Here is an 18513-nt window from a genome sequence, read left to right as displayed (position 1 = left end):
AAAGGGTACCTTTGCTTCAAAACAGACTTAGAACACGAGCCAGTCACTGCAGGGTTACAAGGGTGATTTTTATCTATCCACTTATTAAAAATGCCAACATGCAAAAATGTCAGGGATTCTGCTCAAGGCTTGCAACAAGAATTACAGTAAGTCCCTCTACGACTAGGGGAGTAGTCAGGCACCTCTCTAACACTACTTCACTTCCAGCAGCCACCCTGCACATTGTCTTTCTCAGATGGGTGAGAAATTAAGTACACTGCAAAGATGGACAATGTAACGCTTGACCCAGTCCCAGCTGGAATTAGAAAGAACTTACTAGCAAAGTCTCTGTTTTGAGGCATCTGCCACCCACCCTACATGCCCAGTAGAATTACTGAAAATTTCAGTGATAAAAATAATCTAGTGGATGAATTTGGTTCATCTCCCTGTAACATGCAATGGCATATTACTAGGGAGACTGGCAATATGTTGACTATTCCAGCTGTATAATATTAGGAGAATGCAAAACAGTTGAAATTAACCTTTTATTTTTAGAACTCCGATTGTTTTATCACACTCCTCTTTCAGCAGAATATAGACATTCATTATCTGCCAAGCCAGAAGAGGAGAAAGGTTGCTTGCCAGTATTTCACAAAGAAGCAGAGAATGGAGCAGCTAAAGAGTGAAAAAGGAAATTAAATATTTAAAATTAATTAGTACTATTAATATGACTTTGCATGAACAAAACTTTAAAAAAGAGCCATGGAAGAACTTTGCTTCTTTGTAAATCTAAATTACTTTTTCGAAAGAGTGGCCAGCACTGACTGAATCAGTATTTTATCAAAATCTGACACTGAAAGTTTCTTCCTGCATAAGCCTCAACTTCTAATACTGTTAAAAAAAAAAACCCAAACACCACTGTATCAAGGAACAATAGGGAAGAAGACAGACTTACAGAAAAATGGAACAGACTGAGTACAGTATTTTTAACATATCTCAACAGATATGTAAAACTATTGGTGAAAACAGATTAATTTTACTTTTTTAAATGACTATACACCAGTGCTAAATACCAAACATAGATGAATTCAGGCATTTTCTTTTCTTCTGTGTATGTATGTCTCTAGGCTTCCTGCAAGAGCTAAGCCACACACTCTGCAAACACTTTTAAATTAAAATACGTCAGCTGAAGTGACATGTGTGGATGCAAGAAGGATCTGTTGGCTTCATCAGCAGGGCAGTGAGATAAGGGTCATCCCCGCAGTGTAGCTAACACTATTTACCCATGATGCACATTGCGCTCTAACAGTGACAGAATCAAAGCTCACTGCTCTGTCTGAATCAAAGACTAATACCAATGTGCAGGCAGTGGCTGCCAAATGCTGCTTTTCTAACTGATCTGCCTAGATGACAAAGCTGAGTAACACGGCGCATGGCTGTTATCTTTGGACTAAAGTAGAATACAGCAGATCCAAGCTGACAAAATATGAAGTAGATGTTGTTACTAACTAGAAAAAGGTCATGTTTTTTACAGTTATTTCCCACTCTTGGGGTGATAAGTTAATTTCAAGAATTAAACTCTGTCTCCTCCTTCCCTCCGTCTAATCACGAAATGTAGTTTTATAGTTAGCCATGAACAAAACAAAACATTTCCACTCCGTGCATTTTAGCAGCATAAACCTGGCAGGTCTTTTCTTCCCTGTCTCTCATTTTACACCTTCAGTTAGTACCTCTGATCACAAAGGCTGTAATTAGCAACCAGACACAAAAACCACTATCATAGTTTAAAATAACATATTATTCAGGAAGTTTGAATATCTAATGTTGTTGTTTGTTTTTCAGTTTTATATTCACACCTTCCTTTTCCTTCAAATCTTGCCAAACTATTAGCTCAGCAACATCAAAAATAAGCACAATAAAGACAAAATTTTGGAAAACAAGAAAAAGTCAACATTTGAGCTTAAAATGGAAACTGGAAAGAGCTTTCAAGACCTAAATTTCAGTAAAAGAACAAAGCTCAAGCTTTTCCTTAACTATAGACTTACTTGTCCCACTGAAAATGGCAAAATTACCAGAGAATCTGCAGGTTTAGATCCATAGGCACAAGCATTTGCTTCTCAGAGCGACTACACTATGAAAGAAAGAGATGATAACCTGAAAAGCAGAACATTCCTTTTTACTGAGGCCCAGTACCTTATCTTTAAAACTACGCGCATGTAAAAGGAAGTACATAACAATAACATCAGATGCAAGGAATTATCCCCTATTCCCACTCGCTCCAGAACCTTACAGTTTACAAGGAGTGAAGTGTCCTGCTGCATTTGTATGACTAAAATACAAAGATAATGAAAACATATGCTTACAGAAATCATCCAAATGTTCAAGCCAGTATATTGTAGATTTGGGTTGGAACTAAAAACAACAAAGAAATTCAACATACTTCTAAATAACGTAAATGCCAAACCAAAACTGCGTGCAACATTTTAAAATAGAATCAAAAGACCCTCCCAGCAAAACAGAGTAAAAACTTGAGAAATTATTTTACCAATGAACATTCTCTGAAATCACTAGTTATTTTCATCATTCATTTAGAATGGACTTTCAACAGTGTAAAATAAATATATGAAATTGAAAACAGGCCCTAACAACTGGATGGTACACACATGAGAATCAATCAGCATTATATTCATCCTGTAAAAAATTTATTTTGGACATATAAGTGTGACAATATAATAGGTTTGTGCCGCTACATCCTAAAGAATTTTCTGTAGCATTTTAGATCCTTAAAAGTATGAACACAAGTTCAAAGGTACACAGAATAAATTCCTTTTCTTCTAAATTGGAAAGTGGAAAGTATGCACAAGTAATATGAATACAGTAAAACCACAGCCAACTTAAAATTCTAGTCAGCACATGATGATAAAACCACTCAGCTTTGCCATGACACTACAACAGCTCTGTTCTTTAGAAAGCAGGCAGTTTTTAAAGCATGGCTTTCATAGGGTATCACTTGTCAGAGGCAGCAGTCAAAACTCCAGGTAGTCTGGATAACCTGAATTCAAATTGAACTTAATTAAGTATTTATACTTTTTTTATTTTAATCTGTTGCAACAGTGAAGCATTTGCATGAGTAGCTCTTAATGAAATTCTCAATCAAATCCATCCCTTCCCTAACTTGCCTACTTTTCCTCAAATCCATATAATTTATTCCCCTCTTCAGGAAAAATGCACATAAACTTGGTTCCCTCCAAGTCATATCTACTGATAGAACATTTCAGCAAGCTGATTTTCTTCCTTTGTCTCAGGGACTTTTCTGGCCATAAACATTAAAATGATACCTACAGTTGAAGTATCTGGATACCTAGGGACTCTGCCATATGATTTATGAGGTGGGTTTAAATGCAAACCAAACAGTGAAGCTTTCTGTATTAAAACCTCATTTCATAAACATTATTCCCAATACAACTTCTACCTCAGTCAAAAATAAATAGGCCCAAATACCCAGAAAGAAAGAAGTGCTATGCATCTGTTTTACACCAACTATCTCTTTTTAAAATTTGGAGGTTAAAAAAGCCAAACTCTGATCATAACTCCTAATTATAGATACCCACTTGAAATGGATCCAAATTCTCTACCTAGCTCAAAGAATGCAGACCAGAAGTCGCCCATGGAACTAACTGTGAGTAACAGAGAAAAGCACAATGGCAGCTGCTAGAGCAGCTGCTATACTCAGACACTTCCAACATGAAGCCTGAAAAGAAACCAATTAAATGGTGAAAATGTTTAGGTCAAATCTAGGCATTCCACACAGGAACAAACCTCTACAGAAGTTAATTTATTGCATATAACTTTGTCTTTACAACTGCAATGAAATACTAATCTGAATGTGAAATTTTAAATGACAATTACAAACATAACATCACTAACTAAAACTATGTCACCCTATACACAACTTAATCTGAATATAAGCATTCATTTGACACAAGGGTACACACTACAGCTTCAAAGTTGGCTTACACTTCAGTACCTGTGGTGCCTTCTGCTATAAAACTAGGAGGTGTATTTAATTAAAGCTCTGATGTATGCATTGTATTATCTCAAATTACTCTCCACAAAATGTTCTTAATGTAAGTTCTTGAAATGCAAAACTAGCCATATGTAGTTCATACAAGCCAGCCTTTTCAGCATTTTTCTTTTTTCTCTCTCCCCCCCATTACAATATTCCCCAATGGAGTGAGAACATTTGAGAAGTATATTACTAGTACAATTTGCAACAGATTAGAATCTAGTTCTTATTGCCATGTCTGTTTTGTACTGTCTAGTAAACAAAAGTCAATTATATTAAGAAGTTATACAAATCCCCAAATCCAATAAAGGCAATAACATTAACAAACCAATCTACCTTCAAATACACACTGTCAAAAGTTCAAAGCCATTATGATGGACAACAGCATTCACAGGCACTGACAAAAGCTTTGATCCAGAAAAGAAATATTGATCAACTTGTTTTACTTAGAATGCACTCTCAATTCAGCTGTTTGTTAAAAACAAATGAAACCTTTGAATGCACATCAAAGTAATGTCCCAGGTAATTCATCTTACTGAAGTTAAATATCATTGCAAGAAAAATCCAGACAAAATTTGCATGTGTGTCAGAAATGAACACTAACAAAGCAACTGCTTCATTCTGTAATGTTCTGTGTAATAGACTGCCAATAACCACCAGCTGAAGTTAAAACACAGTCTGATGACCACTGACAGAGCAACCAGAGTTCCACAAGCAAGCACCGCTATGCGCACTGCAAACCTTCGTTTGCTCTCTGGCCCAAGTCCTGGATTCAAAATTACAGAAAAACCCCAACATCTACTCACTTGGACACTACCAGGTTTTAATTCTCACTAAATATCCCCATAAAAACCATTAATAAAATTTAAAAAAAGACATCTTGACCCCGACTCTTACATGCTATTAGTAGTAGCGGAGAGCAGGGGAATAAAGATGAGAAATTATTTTCTCCACACCAGAACAGAATGTAGGAATTAGTGAACTGTCTCTACTGAAATGGAGATGCACACAAGCAAGATGAAAACAGAATCAAACAAAAAGCTACCCAACTTCTCCATTTTAGGGAACTTTTATAATAGAGATAAAAACTAAGGATATCCATTTGAAAAGAGCTTACTTGAGATTACCTTCAGCTTCCAAGCAGGAGAAGGAAGGTTAAACACCTCACACATCACCTTTGTCTACATCAAGCAGTAGCAGCATACTGGTTATCAGACATAAGTATTTACTACAGAAGGGTCAAACGAACCAACCGACGCTCACTCAGTACGTATTTAACGCCTTATGAAGCCTATCTGCTAAAGGCAAAGCTGTGTTTTATTTTCATTATTTAGCAGCTGGAAAATAACAAAGGAGACTGACAGCATCACCAGAACTTGAGTACAGCTTATAAATGTTAGCTTCTATCTCAGGTAAAGACAGACAACATCATTCTCTGCTAATCTGTGTTAATCATCACCCAGCATATGTTTATTAAGCAATGACCGTAATTCCATGTGTCAAACTAAAAAATGGTTAAAGTATTATTAAAAAGATGACTACGATAATAATTTGAGGCTTGTGGCTGGAGGAAGAGTTCTCAAATTTATCAGCCCAACTTTTAGAGGGTTTTTTATGGTCAGCTCATTCTTTTGATGTGTCAGCATAAAACATATCAACATTAGAAAATGCCACGTATGCTTCAAAAGGATGCTTACCTTCTTACAGTGATTGAAGCTAAAAGTTTTTAAGTGCAACTGTGATATCTGACCATTTACAAAATCTGTGAAGCTCTACCTACCACTGCAGACTTTGTCCTATTCCTCCTATGTAAACTCTTACACAATAGGATAAGCTTCAGAAATCTATGGTGTTTCTCAATGCAGCTGTGGTAGAGTTTGTCCTCAACTATTTATTATTTATTCAGATATAGCATTCAGCAACTGGAATCCTCTTATTTAGTATATCGACACTACATATGACACACTTAAGGTATTAATACACCTTCTACCATTTATATCTTGACATGACCTTTATACAACACTAATTTTGAAAAGGAATATGTAGCAGCTGAGAAAAAACTGATTTGCACGCACAGCTGAAGCAGCATTTGATATAATGCAAAAATCCTTGGCATTCTATACCAGCCATTCTTGTATTTCACCTCTGTTGTGGCTTCAGCTGCTGTGTGAAGCCCACCAGTGGGAGAGGTAATACAGGATGGCACTGCTGAGAAATTGCCTTACTGGTAATTAGGTTCTGTAAGAGACTAAATACTAGTTTCCTATCCCCATTCAGTCCTTGGTGGATAATACTCTTCTTTCCTCTCTTATATACTGTATATCATATAAACATGAATTCGTTTAAAGATCCTTAATGAAACCCTGTTCACGGAGTAAGTAAAATGTTTCAGGCATTGAAATTGCATATGTAGAACAAAACTATATTCTCATTTTAGATCAAATGTACTTGATAAAGCCTATCATTTGACTAATTTTAAGGTTTTGCCCCTTTACTATTAAAAATAATTACAAATAAAATGTAGTACAGCGAACTAGGAACAATTTCTGAGTAGGCCAGCCTTTCCCTTCAACTAAGTCTTTGTGCCTGTGCAGAGGGAAATTAAGAATCATCATAAACCAAAGAGCGTGCATGGAGTCCACGCAGCAGAAATGACACCAAATGCATCTTTTTGTATTGGACACTGTATCAGGTAAAGTCACAGATCACATCATGACTGTATTCATTTAGGCCGTATTTCACTTAAGTAGTAGCAAGTGAATGTATACAAAAAGACCTATTTAAAATAACCAGGGGATTCTATTTCAATTAGTTAATGATATATTGTTATTATCTAATGAGGTGTGGTTTAGAACAATGTTGCTGATAAAACATAAAATACTTTGTTCTCTCACTTGGACTTAAGAAGTAGTTGGCTAAAGTTCTCCCACTTCTAAAAACCAGAAAGGTATTGTTCAACTTTTAGTGGTTGGTTGACTTTTCTCTGAAGTTACAGATAAACCTCATAAGGTTATACAGCAACATACTTATTAAAGCCAATCTTAAAGAAGGCTGGACTGTTAAAAGTCTGATCAGAGAACTGAATCTAGAAGTACATAAAAACAACAAAGTATTTAATCTTAAACACTGCACAAACCCTGTGTTTTGACTGCCAACTGTGTTGTGCCAAGTCAGAAAATAAACCCCAAAAACTCCATAACAAAAGACAAAGAAACCCTACTCGTTTTCTCTGAGGTAGAACACAATGTCATTTCGATATGCATAAACACAAACAGGCATGGGAAACCCTCACCAGCTAGGAAAGAAAATGTATGAGAACATAGAACCCTTGTTCCTGCTTTTTGTGAAATTCAGACTGTTGCCACCGAGTTAGTGAGAACAGGAAAGGACCTCAAGTATTCTGCACACACTGAGAGAGGTCTGTGTTGTAACTTACTGGAACAGAATCACTGCTAACCAGTCTTTAATCACAGGCATCCTCATAAAAGTGAGATTTTTTATCCTCTGCAGCACACCCAAGGTTTATATCAAAGTGTACAAAACATGTTTAAGGAAATAAAATGGTAAGAAAACTTTTGTTGGAAGTATGGAGTTTAGTGGAAAAGAAAATGTTTTAGATGTTTATTAGATTCAAGGCAATGTGTTCAAATACAGAAGATATTTGCAGGCATACTCAGAAAGATATTCTGTGTCTTACAGTGTATAAATCTTCACTCTTAGAGGTTGTAAGCAATCTTCTGAGGTCTTGTTTGTTCTAAATCAGTTGAAGAGCTGACAGATGCTTTTTCTCATTCACAAACTTCCTTCCTCTTGCATTTCCTCTCCATTATACTGAGTCTATATATTTTATAGTTCTTTCTCTGTTAGTAAGTAATTAAATGTAGGCTCTCAGTAGGACTTCTGACCCACCTCACTCATCACAATAAAAAAGAACACAGGTCTTGGAAACCTATAAATGCTATTTCAAAGCTTATGATAATCCAAGAACTTTCTCCTTACAAAGCTTATCTATTACCAAATTTTAAGACCAGCTTTATGTTCTAGATAATTTTATTAGCTACTTCCAATCAGTACCTAAAAATAGAGGATTTCCTACATGTGCACAGGATGAGAGTAATTGTAGCTGCAGTGTGTAGCAGCTTCATTTCCATGCAGCATACAGACGCCCAGTATGGCTCTGCAACTTTTGCTCCCAGGCACGTTGACAATCTACACTGACTTACGCTGTTACAGCTTCCCTTAGCTGGGGCCTGCACATGGGGCTGATCAACCATAAAACTACATTGGGTCTAAAATACAGAGCTTGGATAATTTTTAGAATTTATACGCTCTTTACCACAACTTAATTCGTAGATCTTTCCATAATGGAAAATTATCTTTTAGGACAACAGTAGAAGTCCAATTCCTGATAAGAGTCACCATTTTAAGAACAGAAAATGAAATACTGTGCAGAGACAGATTTTGAAAACATCAACCAAAGACAGCCAGCAATAATCTTGTGTCACATGGTGCACTGTGGCAGCACAGAAAAACCCGAACCTTTCCTTCTAGGCTAACCTAATCAAAAACATCTTAATCACCTTTGAATAAGAAAAAAGGATCCAAGATTGCAAGAGGTTGTCACCATTTGAGACAATTTCTAATAAATGCTAGGCAATCCTCTGTTCTCTCTCAATTTCACAAAGCATTAACTACTAGCACTAATAGGAAACTCCTAGCCGTAAAGTCCCATTCTACCCGAACTTGAAGCATTAGAATCAGCTCCTCCTTGAAACTAGGTTCTACTAAGTGCTCCACATCACTGGTAACTTCTAAACAAGGCTCACAGAATAAAATCTAGGAAAAGAATATATAAGCAACAATAATGAGCTGTCTGGCTTTCTAAAATCTAAAATATTATTTAACATTCAACATCCTGTGAAATGGCGTTAACTTCAAAGCATAAGAATCAACTCAGACACTCTAGAATGGAAATTCAACAGCTGTTTCACAGCACATTACAATAAAGCAGAAATCTAAGAAAAAACAGAGATAAAGCTTTACTCCCAACTGAAAGTGTAGAAGGACACTAGATTGAGAGGAAAGCTATTATTAAGCTGAAACAGGACCAGAAAGTCAGGGATTGATACAGGCCTGTTCTTTTACATGTACTATTAGACACAGGAACTGCAGCTGGATCAGAAGCACTGTTGTCCATCTCATTTGAATGATGACTTCCCCAGCACAGCCTCCCCAAACGATGAGGGATACTCTGTCTTTGGTATTATCTTTAAAGGCAGGAGTGCTTCCAACCAAATCATCCATTCCTTCCCTAAGATTTTTTTCCTTGGAGTTCTGTGCAAGTACTGACACAGCCTACCCTGACTTGACTCACGAAAACTGAAAGGATCACAGCTATAATCGTTATGGCTGTAGGCTACACTAAAAAAGAATACATTATACTCAAGATAAATACAGTCCAACGTACAGCTGTCTAAGCTACAATGCCCATAGCCACTGCTGTACTTAACTCTGTGATCTGAGATTGAGTTTGGTCCATTGAACTATAAAGGTGAGGAGTGAAAAACTAAATTCAAGTCAAATTGTGAACTTTCCTGTAGTGCAGTTTTAGGACTGGCCATAAACATACCCTGCAACAAAAAATCCATTAGGTTTGCATCCTTGCTTCCCTCACACTGCGTAACGATGACCTGAAGGTCACATATATATCAACAAACAGAAGGAAGTTAGTTTTCTTTTCCTCTCTTCTTACCAAAACATTTAAACTCATGACACAGCCATTCTTGTTAATCTGGTGAACTTTAGGAGTGACAAATTTTCTGGAACAAACAATGCAAGTACCCCTCAAAACAAGCTTAGGGTTCTTTTTCTATTGCCCTGCTCTGTATGCAGCCACTTGTATAAAAGGAAGTTAAATCATAACTGTTGCATTTTGTTTGTGCTTGCACAACATAATGCAGCAGGGAATTGGATCCTTTGTTTTGAAGCACAAGTTTAACTTGGATAACACTTAGCTACTGAAAGAATCTGATTAACAGACACACTACATCAATTTCCTGTATTATTAAAGGCTATCGAAGCCATCATTCTAATTTTCTGCCTCTACCACAGGGACAAAAGGGTTTGATTTTTGATCATATAAAAACTTGGCTTCTTTATTTTTATTAAAGAAGTCTTTAAAATAATTTTATGAAAATGTTTCTAGTATTTTGTCTATTGTAAGGAAAGAAAAGAAGATTTATTTAGCTCAATTTCCAGCCTCCTTTAACGTAATACTAGTTCTTTGTGCTACAGTGGATTAAAGCAGCATCTGTTCTTCTCTGGAAACCTGGAGTCAAATCACAGCAGTGCAGTAAACTTGCCATCTCTGTCTGTACCCTAACTAGAATCATCCTTCCTCCAAATAAAATTCAAATTAATTCCTGAAAGGAACAAGAAGAGCTATAGCTAAAATATTTTTGATTAACAAGTCTTGCTAAAAGCCCACGATCAGTAACTATTTTTGCATAACAAAGATGCATGAACTAAACAAAATCTGTATTTACACGTTTTGACATAAAGTGACAATGTACAGGGTGCTAAAAATGAACTTCCAAATCCAGGGCCTGATTCTGCTCTTATAACAACATAGTCCAGTTAGACAACAGAAATAAAGAAACAAAATTGGGAATATGAATTTGGATTGTGGCCCATACTCTGTTTAGACATAAATAACATCTAAACAAAGCACAGTTAACAAAAACAATGTGCCAACACACTTTCTTCCCAAACCCCAGATTCATCTCTTCATAATTCCAGTTGTTGATCAGGCTGTGTCTGGGTTAAGGGTACATCCTCTTGTATTTAATGTAACAAATAGAGCAATCGGGGCTCCATCTTGATTACAAGTTACTGAGGTCTCCTGCAGTTCTGTTATTAAATAAACATAAAAAGCAATAATTGATTGACAGCTACTATGATTAAAATATGCCTGGCTCTGAAATGAATGATAAAATTGCCACAGATTCTGACAGAAAAAGAACTATGTCTATGCTGAAAGAGCAAGAAAATTGAATCCTTTGTGTCCTTTATAAATTACTGTAAATCCTTGCAATGAAGCAGCACAACAGACAAAACAACCCAGTTAATCTATGTTCATGTATCATAATACTCAAAGCAACAAAGTGGGATTTTTTCTCCTCAAATTGTGTGCCTTCACAATATTCAAAAATACAGTAACTTGAACCACTCCTTCGCACCTGTCAGAATCGGGCAGAAACTAGAAGCTACACGGATTTACAACGAAGAGGGTGTGTTAGTCTGGATCTTGAGATTCTATGAAGGCCTAGTGGATAATTTCCAGGACATCTTTACGGCATTTATATTTCCAAAATAAAGCCGCCCTGATAGCAGGCTAAATCCAGTTTTACTCACTGAGTGTCTCACAGCTGAGGCTATAAAGTTAAGGCAATGCAGTGCCTTGAATTTCAATTGGAGCCCTACACAGTAGGTAAAAGGACAGGTTTTACTAGGAAAGCAGTATCTCACTTTTAGCACTCTGTTTCCTAATGTTCTGCTAGAGATGCCTGAAGTCTGAGTATCAGTGGTGTTAAACATCAAGAAGCACAACTGACATATGTGAGATGTTAAATACCTACAGGCAACATCTCCACAAGCGTTGGATTTGGTTTAGGATGACATCTTGCATCCACCAACAGAGGACTGCCTACTTTTAGGCCAGCTTTTACAACGCACAGCTACTTCTTATAGGTGTTCAGGGCAAATACAGTTTGCAAGGATAATCAATCACGTAAGTGTGCTAATCAGTTATGCAATTATGAGATCTTCCTCCTCAGAAAGTTTGATCCTTGAATTGTCATCTTCATACTTCAGAAAACATGATCAGTATACAAGTAGAGTGTTGTTTCAAAGTAGTTCTTCCATATGAAGTCCTAGCACCTAACTTCTAGACCCTCAAAGGCATGAAACAATCTCGTCTTCCATTTGATTAAAGAGTACTCTCATGAAGACTAAATATTTGGAGGAATATTTTCCATAGCCATGATAGAAATGCAATTCTCTTTGGAGAATTTTCATTTGCAAACATGAAATGGTCACAGGGCAAGAAAAAACATGTAAGGCCACAGGGCTGGCTCTCCTAAGAAGTCACTTCGCAATTCTCAAGAGGAACACCCTGCCAACTGCTAGTAAAGATACCTTCTCCAACAGAGAAGGGCTGCTTGCCCAGCAGTAACTCAGTGTCAACTCCTAGCAACCTTCCAATACAGATTTGTAACAAGAACAACAAATCAGAGCTACTGTTCAACTTGGTATTTGTACTTTTCAGGTGAAAAAATGAATCATTTGAGATGTTACCTGCAAGTTGTAAATTATTCAATGAAACTGAATTGCAAATTGTTTATTAACTGCACCAGGATTCCCAGAGAGCTTCTAGAGGGGCAAACAAACAACTAAATGCTGTTGATATGCTGAGTGCTATAGTTTTCACTGGTTAGCTCCAGGTCTTGTACTGCAGTCCTCTTTTATGACAATAAATTGCTCTTCCTAGAAAGGTTGGACTAGATGATCCCTGAGGTCCCTTCCAACCTGTGATTCTGTGAATTATTTCAGATCAGTAGAAATAGGGAAAAAACCCCATATGATAGTTGACTTCACAAATGAAACCCCAACACTGGGCATCTGTTCAACTAAGAAAAAAATCCCCAGCTGACTACTATATAACAGTACTCTCAGTATATGGAATTTCAGGAACTAGAACAGGACATCACAACAACAAAAGATATCTGGTACAAAAGTAGAAGTAAAAGGGGAAATTGGTCATTTCATTCAGCAGGGCTAAAGTTCTCCCAAAGCACTAGTTAGATGTAATGAATTCTGGGTTTATGTGATGGGTATCTGCCATAAAAATCGAGACAGTTAAATACAACGACCCAAACTAAGTACTCAGCAATTCCTATTTTAACACATCAGGCAGAATAATCAAGTTTAACTGAAAGGAAGTGCATAGCATGTGCAAATGGAAGAAAAAAATCTGAAACAATAACTGAATAGCAGAATAGAACTGTGTGAATACAGGCAAATCTGTCACTAAAGTAACATTTACAAATTACGTTTTGCAGCAAACCATGTAAATGTAACATCACTTAGGCAAAGGTTACCAGCTCCACACAGGAAATGTACAAGCTCAACTTTATTATTTTCCATAAGGGTAAAAGTGGGCTTAAGAATCATTAAGTGGGTGACTAAACTGTACTATAAAACATTTTTCTTTATCAAAAAAGATTTTCCCTTCTTTTCCAGAAACGACACTGTTACGTTCATATGTAGTTACACTGAATCTAGCAACTTCCTCCTTTTATATTTTTCCACACACCCAATTTAAGATGTTGCCTATCTTTATTTAAATCGAGTATTTCTTTAACAGTCAATTAGCTCAAAATTTCATCGAATTATTTGATGGAATAAACTTTCACGATGCGTCAGAATTTCGCAAGTGCACTTGCCAGGATAACTATTTTAGTCTATCATAATCTACACGCAATGTTGCACAAGAAACACTAGTTTCTGCATCTAGTTTTTAAGCAGCTTATATAGTGTATGAGCTGCTTATATAGAGCTAGAGTACCATGTTTTTGTCATTTTGACACATATTATTTTAGTAGTTAACAACATCATAACAGAGACTGTACATATTACCATGACATATCCCATTTTCTATTTTTCTTGCATCAGTTATTCAGTATCCCTACTTTAAAGGCCTTTGAACTACACTTTCTTTTCATTTTTGTGGGCTGAGGGCACGAGTCGCAAGTGATAATATACTCTAAGCAGCGTCACCAAGTTTAACGCACCTTCCCACGCTGACAGCTACAACGCCAGGTCTCCTGGTCTCCCCGCTCGATTTCGGACACAGAGAACAGTATGTACCAGAGCTTTCTGAAGCAGAACTCGCCACTTGTTTGACGCCAGTCATGTGATTTCTTGCACTGTATCAAACTCAATGAAAATAAGTGTTTTTCATGCTTGTGTACACCCATGCATATATCTCAGCGACAACGCACACGCTGGCTCATATCACAGCCTAAGAGCACCCTGCCACTGACCGGCGACCATAGATGCACGGGTCCACTTTCGATACCACGTTTGAACGATTGCAAACTTACCGTCCTTACAAACTAGAAGGCACTGCAGTTCTTGCCCCCCCGACCCCGAACCAGGACGTAAGCTCCTCAACAACGCGATCGCCAGAAAGCCGCCGGCGGCTGCGGATCGCCTTCGCGAACGATGCGAACTTCGCAGCGCCCCAGAAACAAAGGGGGTGACCCCGGCGGCAAGCCGCCCCCCACCTAGGAGCGACTCTGGGCTGCCGCTCCACCCGGCTTCCCTCAATTACAGCTTCCCGCAACCGCTACCGGCGAAGCCAGGCAGCGAGGGAGCGGAGTTCTTTGTGTGACAGGACGGCGCTCCCACCGCGCAGGGCCGGGAGGGCGCCCGCGGATTGCCCCCCCACCCCAAACCCCCGGCAGGGCTTACCAGCTGTCGAGCTCCAGCTCCAGCAGGGACTGGGTCCTTTCCGAGCTGCAGTGCAGGCACCACATGGCTGGGCCGAAGTCGCAGGCGGGGAGCTCGGCGCCGCCACCATAGCCGCCCCTTGGGCCGCCCCGCCCGCTCCCCTCAGATCGCTGGCGGGAGGGGGCGACGCGCGCGCACGCGCGCAGTATGGTTTCCCGGGGAACGCGAGGCACCAACGGCCGCGGCGCGCGCGGCGGCCGGTCTCCTCTCATCACGGCCCGCACCGTGCCTAATTAATACCAGAACCCTATTAATTACATGTAAAGTGCCTGGCTCCAGGACGCACAACAGACCACCTCTCCCGGGGAACTCCCTCGGCAGCAAGGGTGGAGTTTTAAAACAGATGCTGGGGACTTTTAAAATAGATGCCTTCAGAGCAAAGGCGCAGGTCAAGATTCAGGATTTTCTTTTTATATTGGTCAAGGAGCGTCCAAGTGTTTTTGATTCTGCTTGAAAAAACAATAATTTCAGTTACCTCTTAAATTATTTTAAGTTAAAAAGTATACATAGACACTAGGGGTGTCTGTGAGAGGGATATAAACTCCCTCTCATAAAGGGTGAGCTGCATTTTGTTGAAGGCTTCTGGCAGCCACGTTAAACTACCAGAGATGGCTGTGGAAAGAGCAACACGAAATAGCAAAGCTAAAATATTTCAGATGCACCAGAATAAGAATGTGAAGAAACAATTCAGCTTCTTCAAATAAAAAAAAAAAAAAAAAAAAACACACAAAACACAAAAAAACCAAACTCAACAAACAACCCTGACTTGAGGCAATTGCAGCAGCTGTACTGGCAGCAACTATTCCAACTGTTTCTCCCTACACTTATTCCCAAGCACATAACCAGGTGAGGAAATTGAGCACTTCTGTCAACACCACACACATTCAAAACCGCAGCATGTGAACTTCCCTGTTGTTGTTCTGAATACTACTACAATAATCCAAGTCCTATTTACTTTCGATAAAACATTGTTTTTATATGCGTTACCCTAGTATGAGATGGTTGGAGGTTCGTGATTGCAAGGCAGAATATGAACATGCAGAAAACAAACGCGCATGACATAATAATACATTAGGTACTGTGGAGGCCTGGTGACAGGAGAACAATTTTGGAAAGAGTGGCTGATTTATTATTTTAAAAACTCCATCAGAATCAGAATTTTGGATAAAAATTAATAATTCACAAAAGATTGTAATTACTATCCTTTGTTGCTCCACTGAAACCTGACCTAAAAAGTTTGTGAATTTTGCTGTATCATGTCCTCAGTGTTGTCATAGCATTTGTAAATCTGAATGGAAAGAAACCTCCACCTCCTCCAAACACACAGCAGCGCAATAGTAAAGCTAGTTCTGGAAAGCTAGAATTCCTCACGAGAATTTTAAAAGACCACCAGCAACTGAATTTCATCATCACAGTACTTGGCACATGAATAGAAATCCTTCCTAATTTTTTTTTCAGGCAGATTCACCATGCAGTGATTAAAGTATTGCAAAAAATCAAGTCTAAACAGAGTTAATTGTAACTTAGTAATTCATAAATGAAAACCATCTCATCTCCTAGAATACTGTAAAAGGTGCTTTAATTTATATATACACCTTTTATGTAGAAACCACACACCTGTAAATGAGAACATTGAAATTATATAATTTTCTCACACACAATAACATTTTACACACATTTTAACAAAAATGCTTATGTTTCATGACACTTTCCTAGTCTTCCTCCCCCAAAGCCTAGAAAAGAGAAGGGTTTGCAGCGTATCTTGAAGGTTAACCTGACTGCTGAAGAACTGAAGAGTCAGCCAGTTCCAGAACTCCTTGTCCCCAGGCAACATCACCTTATCAACTGTCTGCTTCTGTTCAAAATGCAGTCTGAGTTCCTCTGCTGATCTAAACCACATATAATTTTGAGGAATACTTGCTAAGCCATAATTTCTGTGGTAGACTATTCCTACAGCAATTTTAGCTGTACACGTCAAAAGAACATCTGACATTGCACCATAAACCCAGTAGATAAATAGTGCTACCTATAGGTACAAATAAATTAGTGTTTCAAAAAGTAGTAAGGTCCATATGATCAACATCCTGTAATAACGCAAAAAAGCAAGGCAAGTTTTAACTTTGGGGTTTCCTGTTTCATGGGACCACCACAACAACTTGCCTTCCAAATTAAGTTTCCCTTCATGAAAATAAGCATTATGTCTATGTAAGCTGGGCAAACTGTCTAACCACAGACACTCCTTTTCTTCAATTAGATGCCACGGTGCTGGAGAGGGGAAGCTAAGAAAACACGAACCATTCTTGGAGAGTAGATTGGGGTGGGGGCAGTTGCTAAGTTTACCACTAAAGGGTCCGTTCATAACAGTTTGCACAGTATTTATTGCAGTTTTTACTCTGCAGGACAGAGTACATTTTGCACTGTACTTTTTAGAAATGGAAATATTCCAGCACATAAAAGCAGCACTGTCTGATCTCTGTAGTTTGGGGAAACTCAGAAGTTTAGTGGGAAACTAAAAATGTTACTCAAACAAATCAGATACAAGAAAGAGCACAAGAGCTGTGCCCTTGTGCCGTATATACAAAATACCTCTTATTTACAATACACACCATGAGAGCAGATCACATCTGGATAATAAAAAGAATCAAGGCAACTTAAACCCCAGTTAACCATTTGGATCGAGTGTGCCTTTTGTATAGTTTCCTAAGGAAGCGCTAGGCATAGATTCCAATAAGCCAGGTTTAACTAGCTCTCAGTGAAACTCAAATACGGTAAGGAATGACACACCAACAGACTGTTTTGATAGTAATGTCACTGCAGGTCTATAACCAGAGACTAATGCAATGCCTTCTTTCAACCTCTAATGGTTATCCAGACAGCCTCTTCCCTACAGAAGTCTTTGACATTCTGGGATAGAGAGACGCGACAACAATCCCACGTTTTTCTGGTCCTGAACTCAATGCCCTCCTGCATCAAGCTTCATGTCTACTTATAAACAGAGACAAATCCAAAGCAGGTGTAAGTGGTCCACAAAAGTCAACTGCTAAATGGAAACTTCTTTCCAAAGGAGAAACCAAGTTCAGACAGTTTTAGCGTGGGCTGTGAAGAAGGATATGTGCTGGAAAGGGCGGCTGAGAAGCTCTGACCTAAAAAGCAGACACAGAATTTTCTGAACAATGTGCTTTTCTGAACCCACTTCACACAGAATCGTCCTTTGACAGATACAAATGAACACACTAGATAAGCAAACAACCAAGCAATACTGACACATCCCGTTTCAAATACTCCGTGGATAACTGTTACAGTTTTCCCCACCCCTCAACATTAAGAATCCCAAATTCTCAGTTTTGTTTCAACCATTCTGCTACAAAGTTTTCGTTATATCACTTCTTGTTTTAGTAACAGTCTTTAAAACCTAAAGTAGGGATTAATTGCCAAAATCATCTACATATTTAAGTTCTCACATGTATTCCAACAGGGGAAATTAAACACAGAGAAACAAATTCTTGCTGCACTACGCAGATGGCATTGTGGTTTCCGAGTCAAGACAGCCTGATGTAATTATTTTTGGAGGGATTTTTTTGTTTATGTTTCAACATTCCAAAACCATCTTCTTTGATTCATAACCTGTAGCACACAATCCTGTCTTCTGCAAGTAACAGTAACCATAATCCATTCTGACTCAGGTAACTGTCAGTAATTTTTCATAAACATCTAGGCTTAACTTTTTAGGACCGTTTCTGGTGGCACGTAGCTAGGTATTTTTGCTATCCTGGCTACATAGGTGCAGTCTTTATGCTCTGTGCCAAACATACAGAGGTGATGTTTCAGGCCTTAGAAGAGAAGGGCAGGAGAGGCTCCTCTAACAATGTAGAGCCAACAGGGCCCTCCGTCCCACC

At 38.4% G+C, this 18513-nt stretch overlaps 1 protein-coding gene across 5 annotated transcripts in view; it reads right to left on the bottom strand.

The window, feature by feature from the left end:
- IQSEC1 (IQ motif and Sec7 domain ArfGEF 1) overlaps positions 1–18513 on the bottom strand; it is a 196657-nt gene that overhangs the window by 54435 nt on the left and 123709 nt on the right. The window contains exons 1-2 of one of the 5 annotated variants that reach the window (XM_064454312.1): positions 14579–14659; positions 13897–14041 (exon numbers count right to left, since the gene is read on the bottom strand). The exons of 2 other annotated variants lie outside the window; for them this stretch is intronic. In XM_064454312.1, coding sequence (XP_064310382.1) covers positions 13897–14018 — 122 coding nt within the window. In that variant the 5' untranslated portion in view covers positions 14019–14041; positions 14579–14659. Of the gene's footprint in view, positions 1–13896; positions 14042–14578; positions 14746–18513 lie in introns of those variants that run through there. 2 more of the 5 variants (XM_064454310.1, XM_064454311.1) reach the window with 2 other exon arrangements.

Source organism: Phalacrocorax carbo, chromosome 6 (genome assembly GCF_963921805.1).
Source record: "Phalacrocorax carbo chromosome 6, bPhaCar2.1, whole genome shotgun sequence".
NCBI lineage: Eukaryota > Metazoa > Chordata > Aves > Suliformes > Phalacrocoracidae > Phalacrocorax > Phalacrocorax carbo.
Note: the sequence above shows the minus strand (reverse complement) of the source record. Positions and strands in the feature narration are given on the sequence as shown.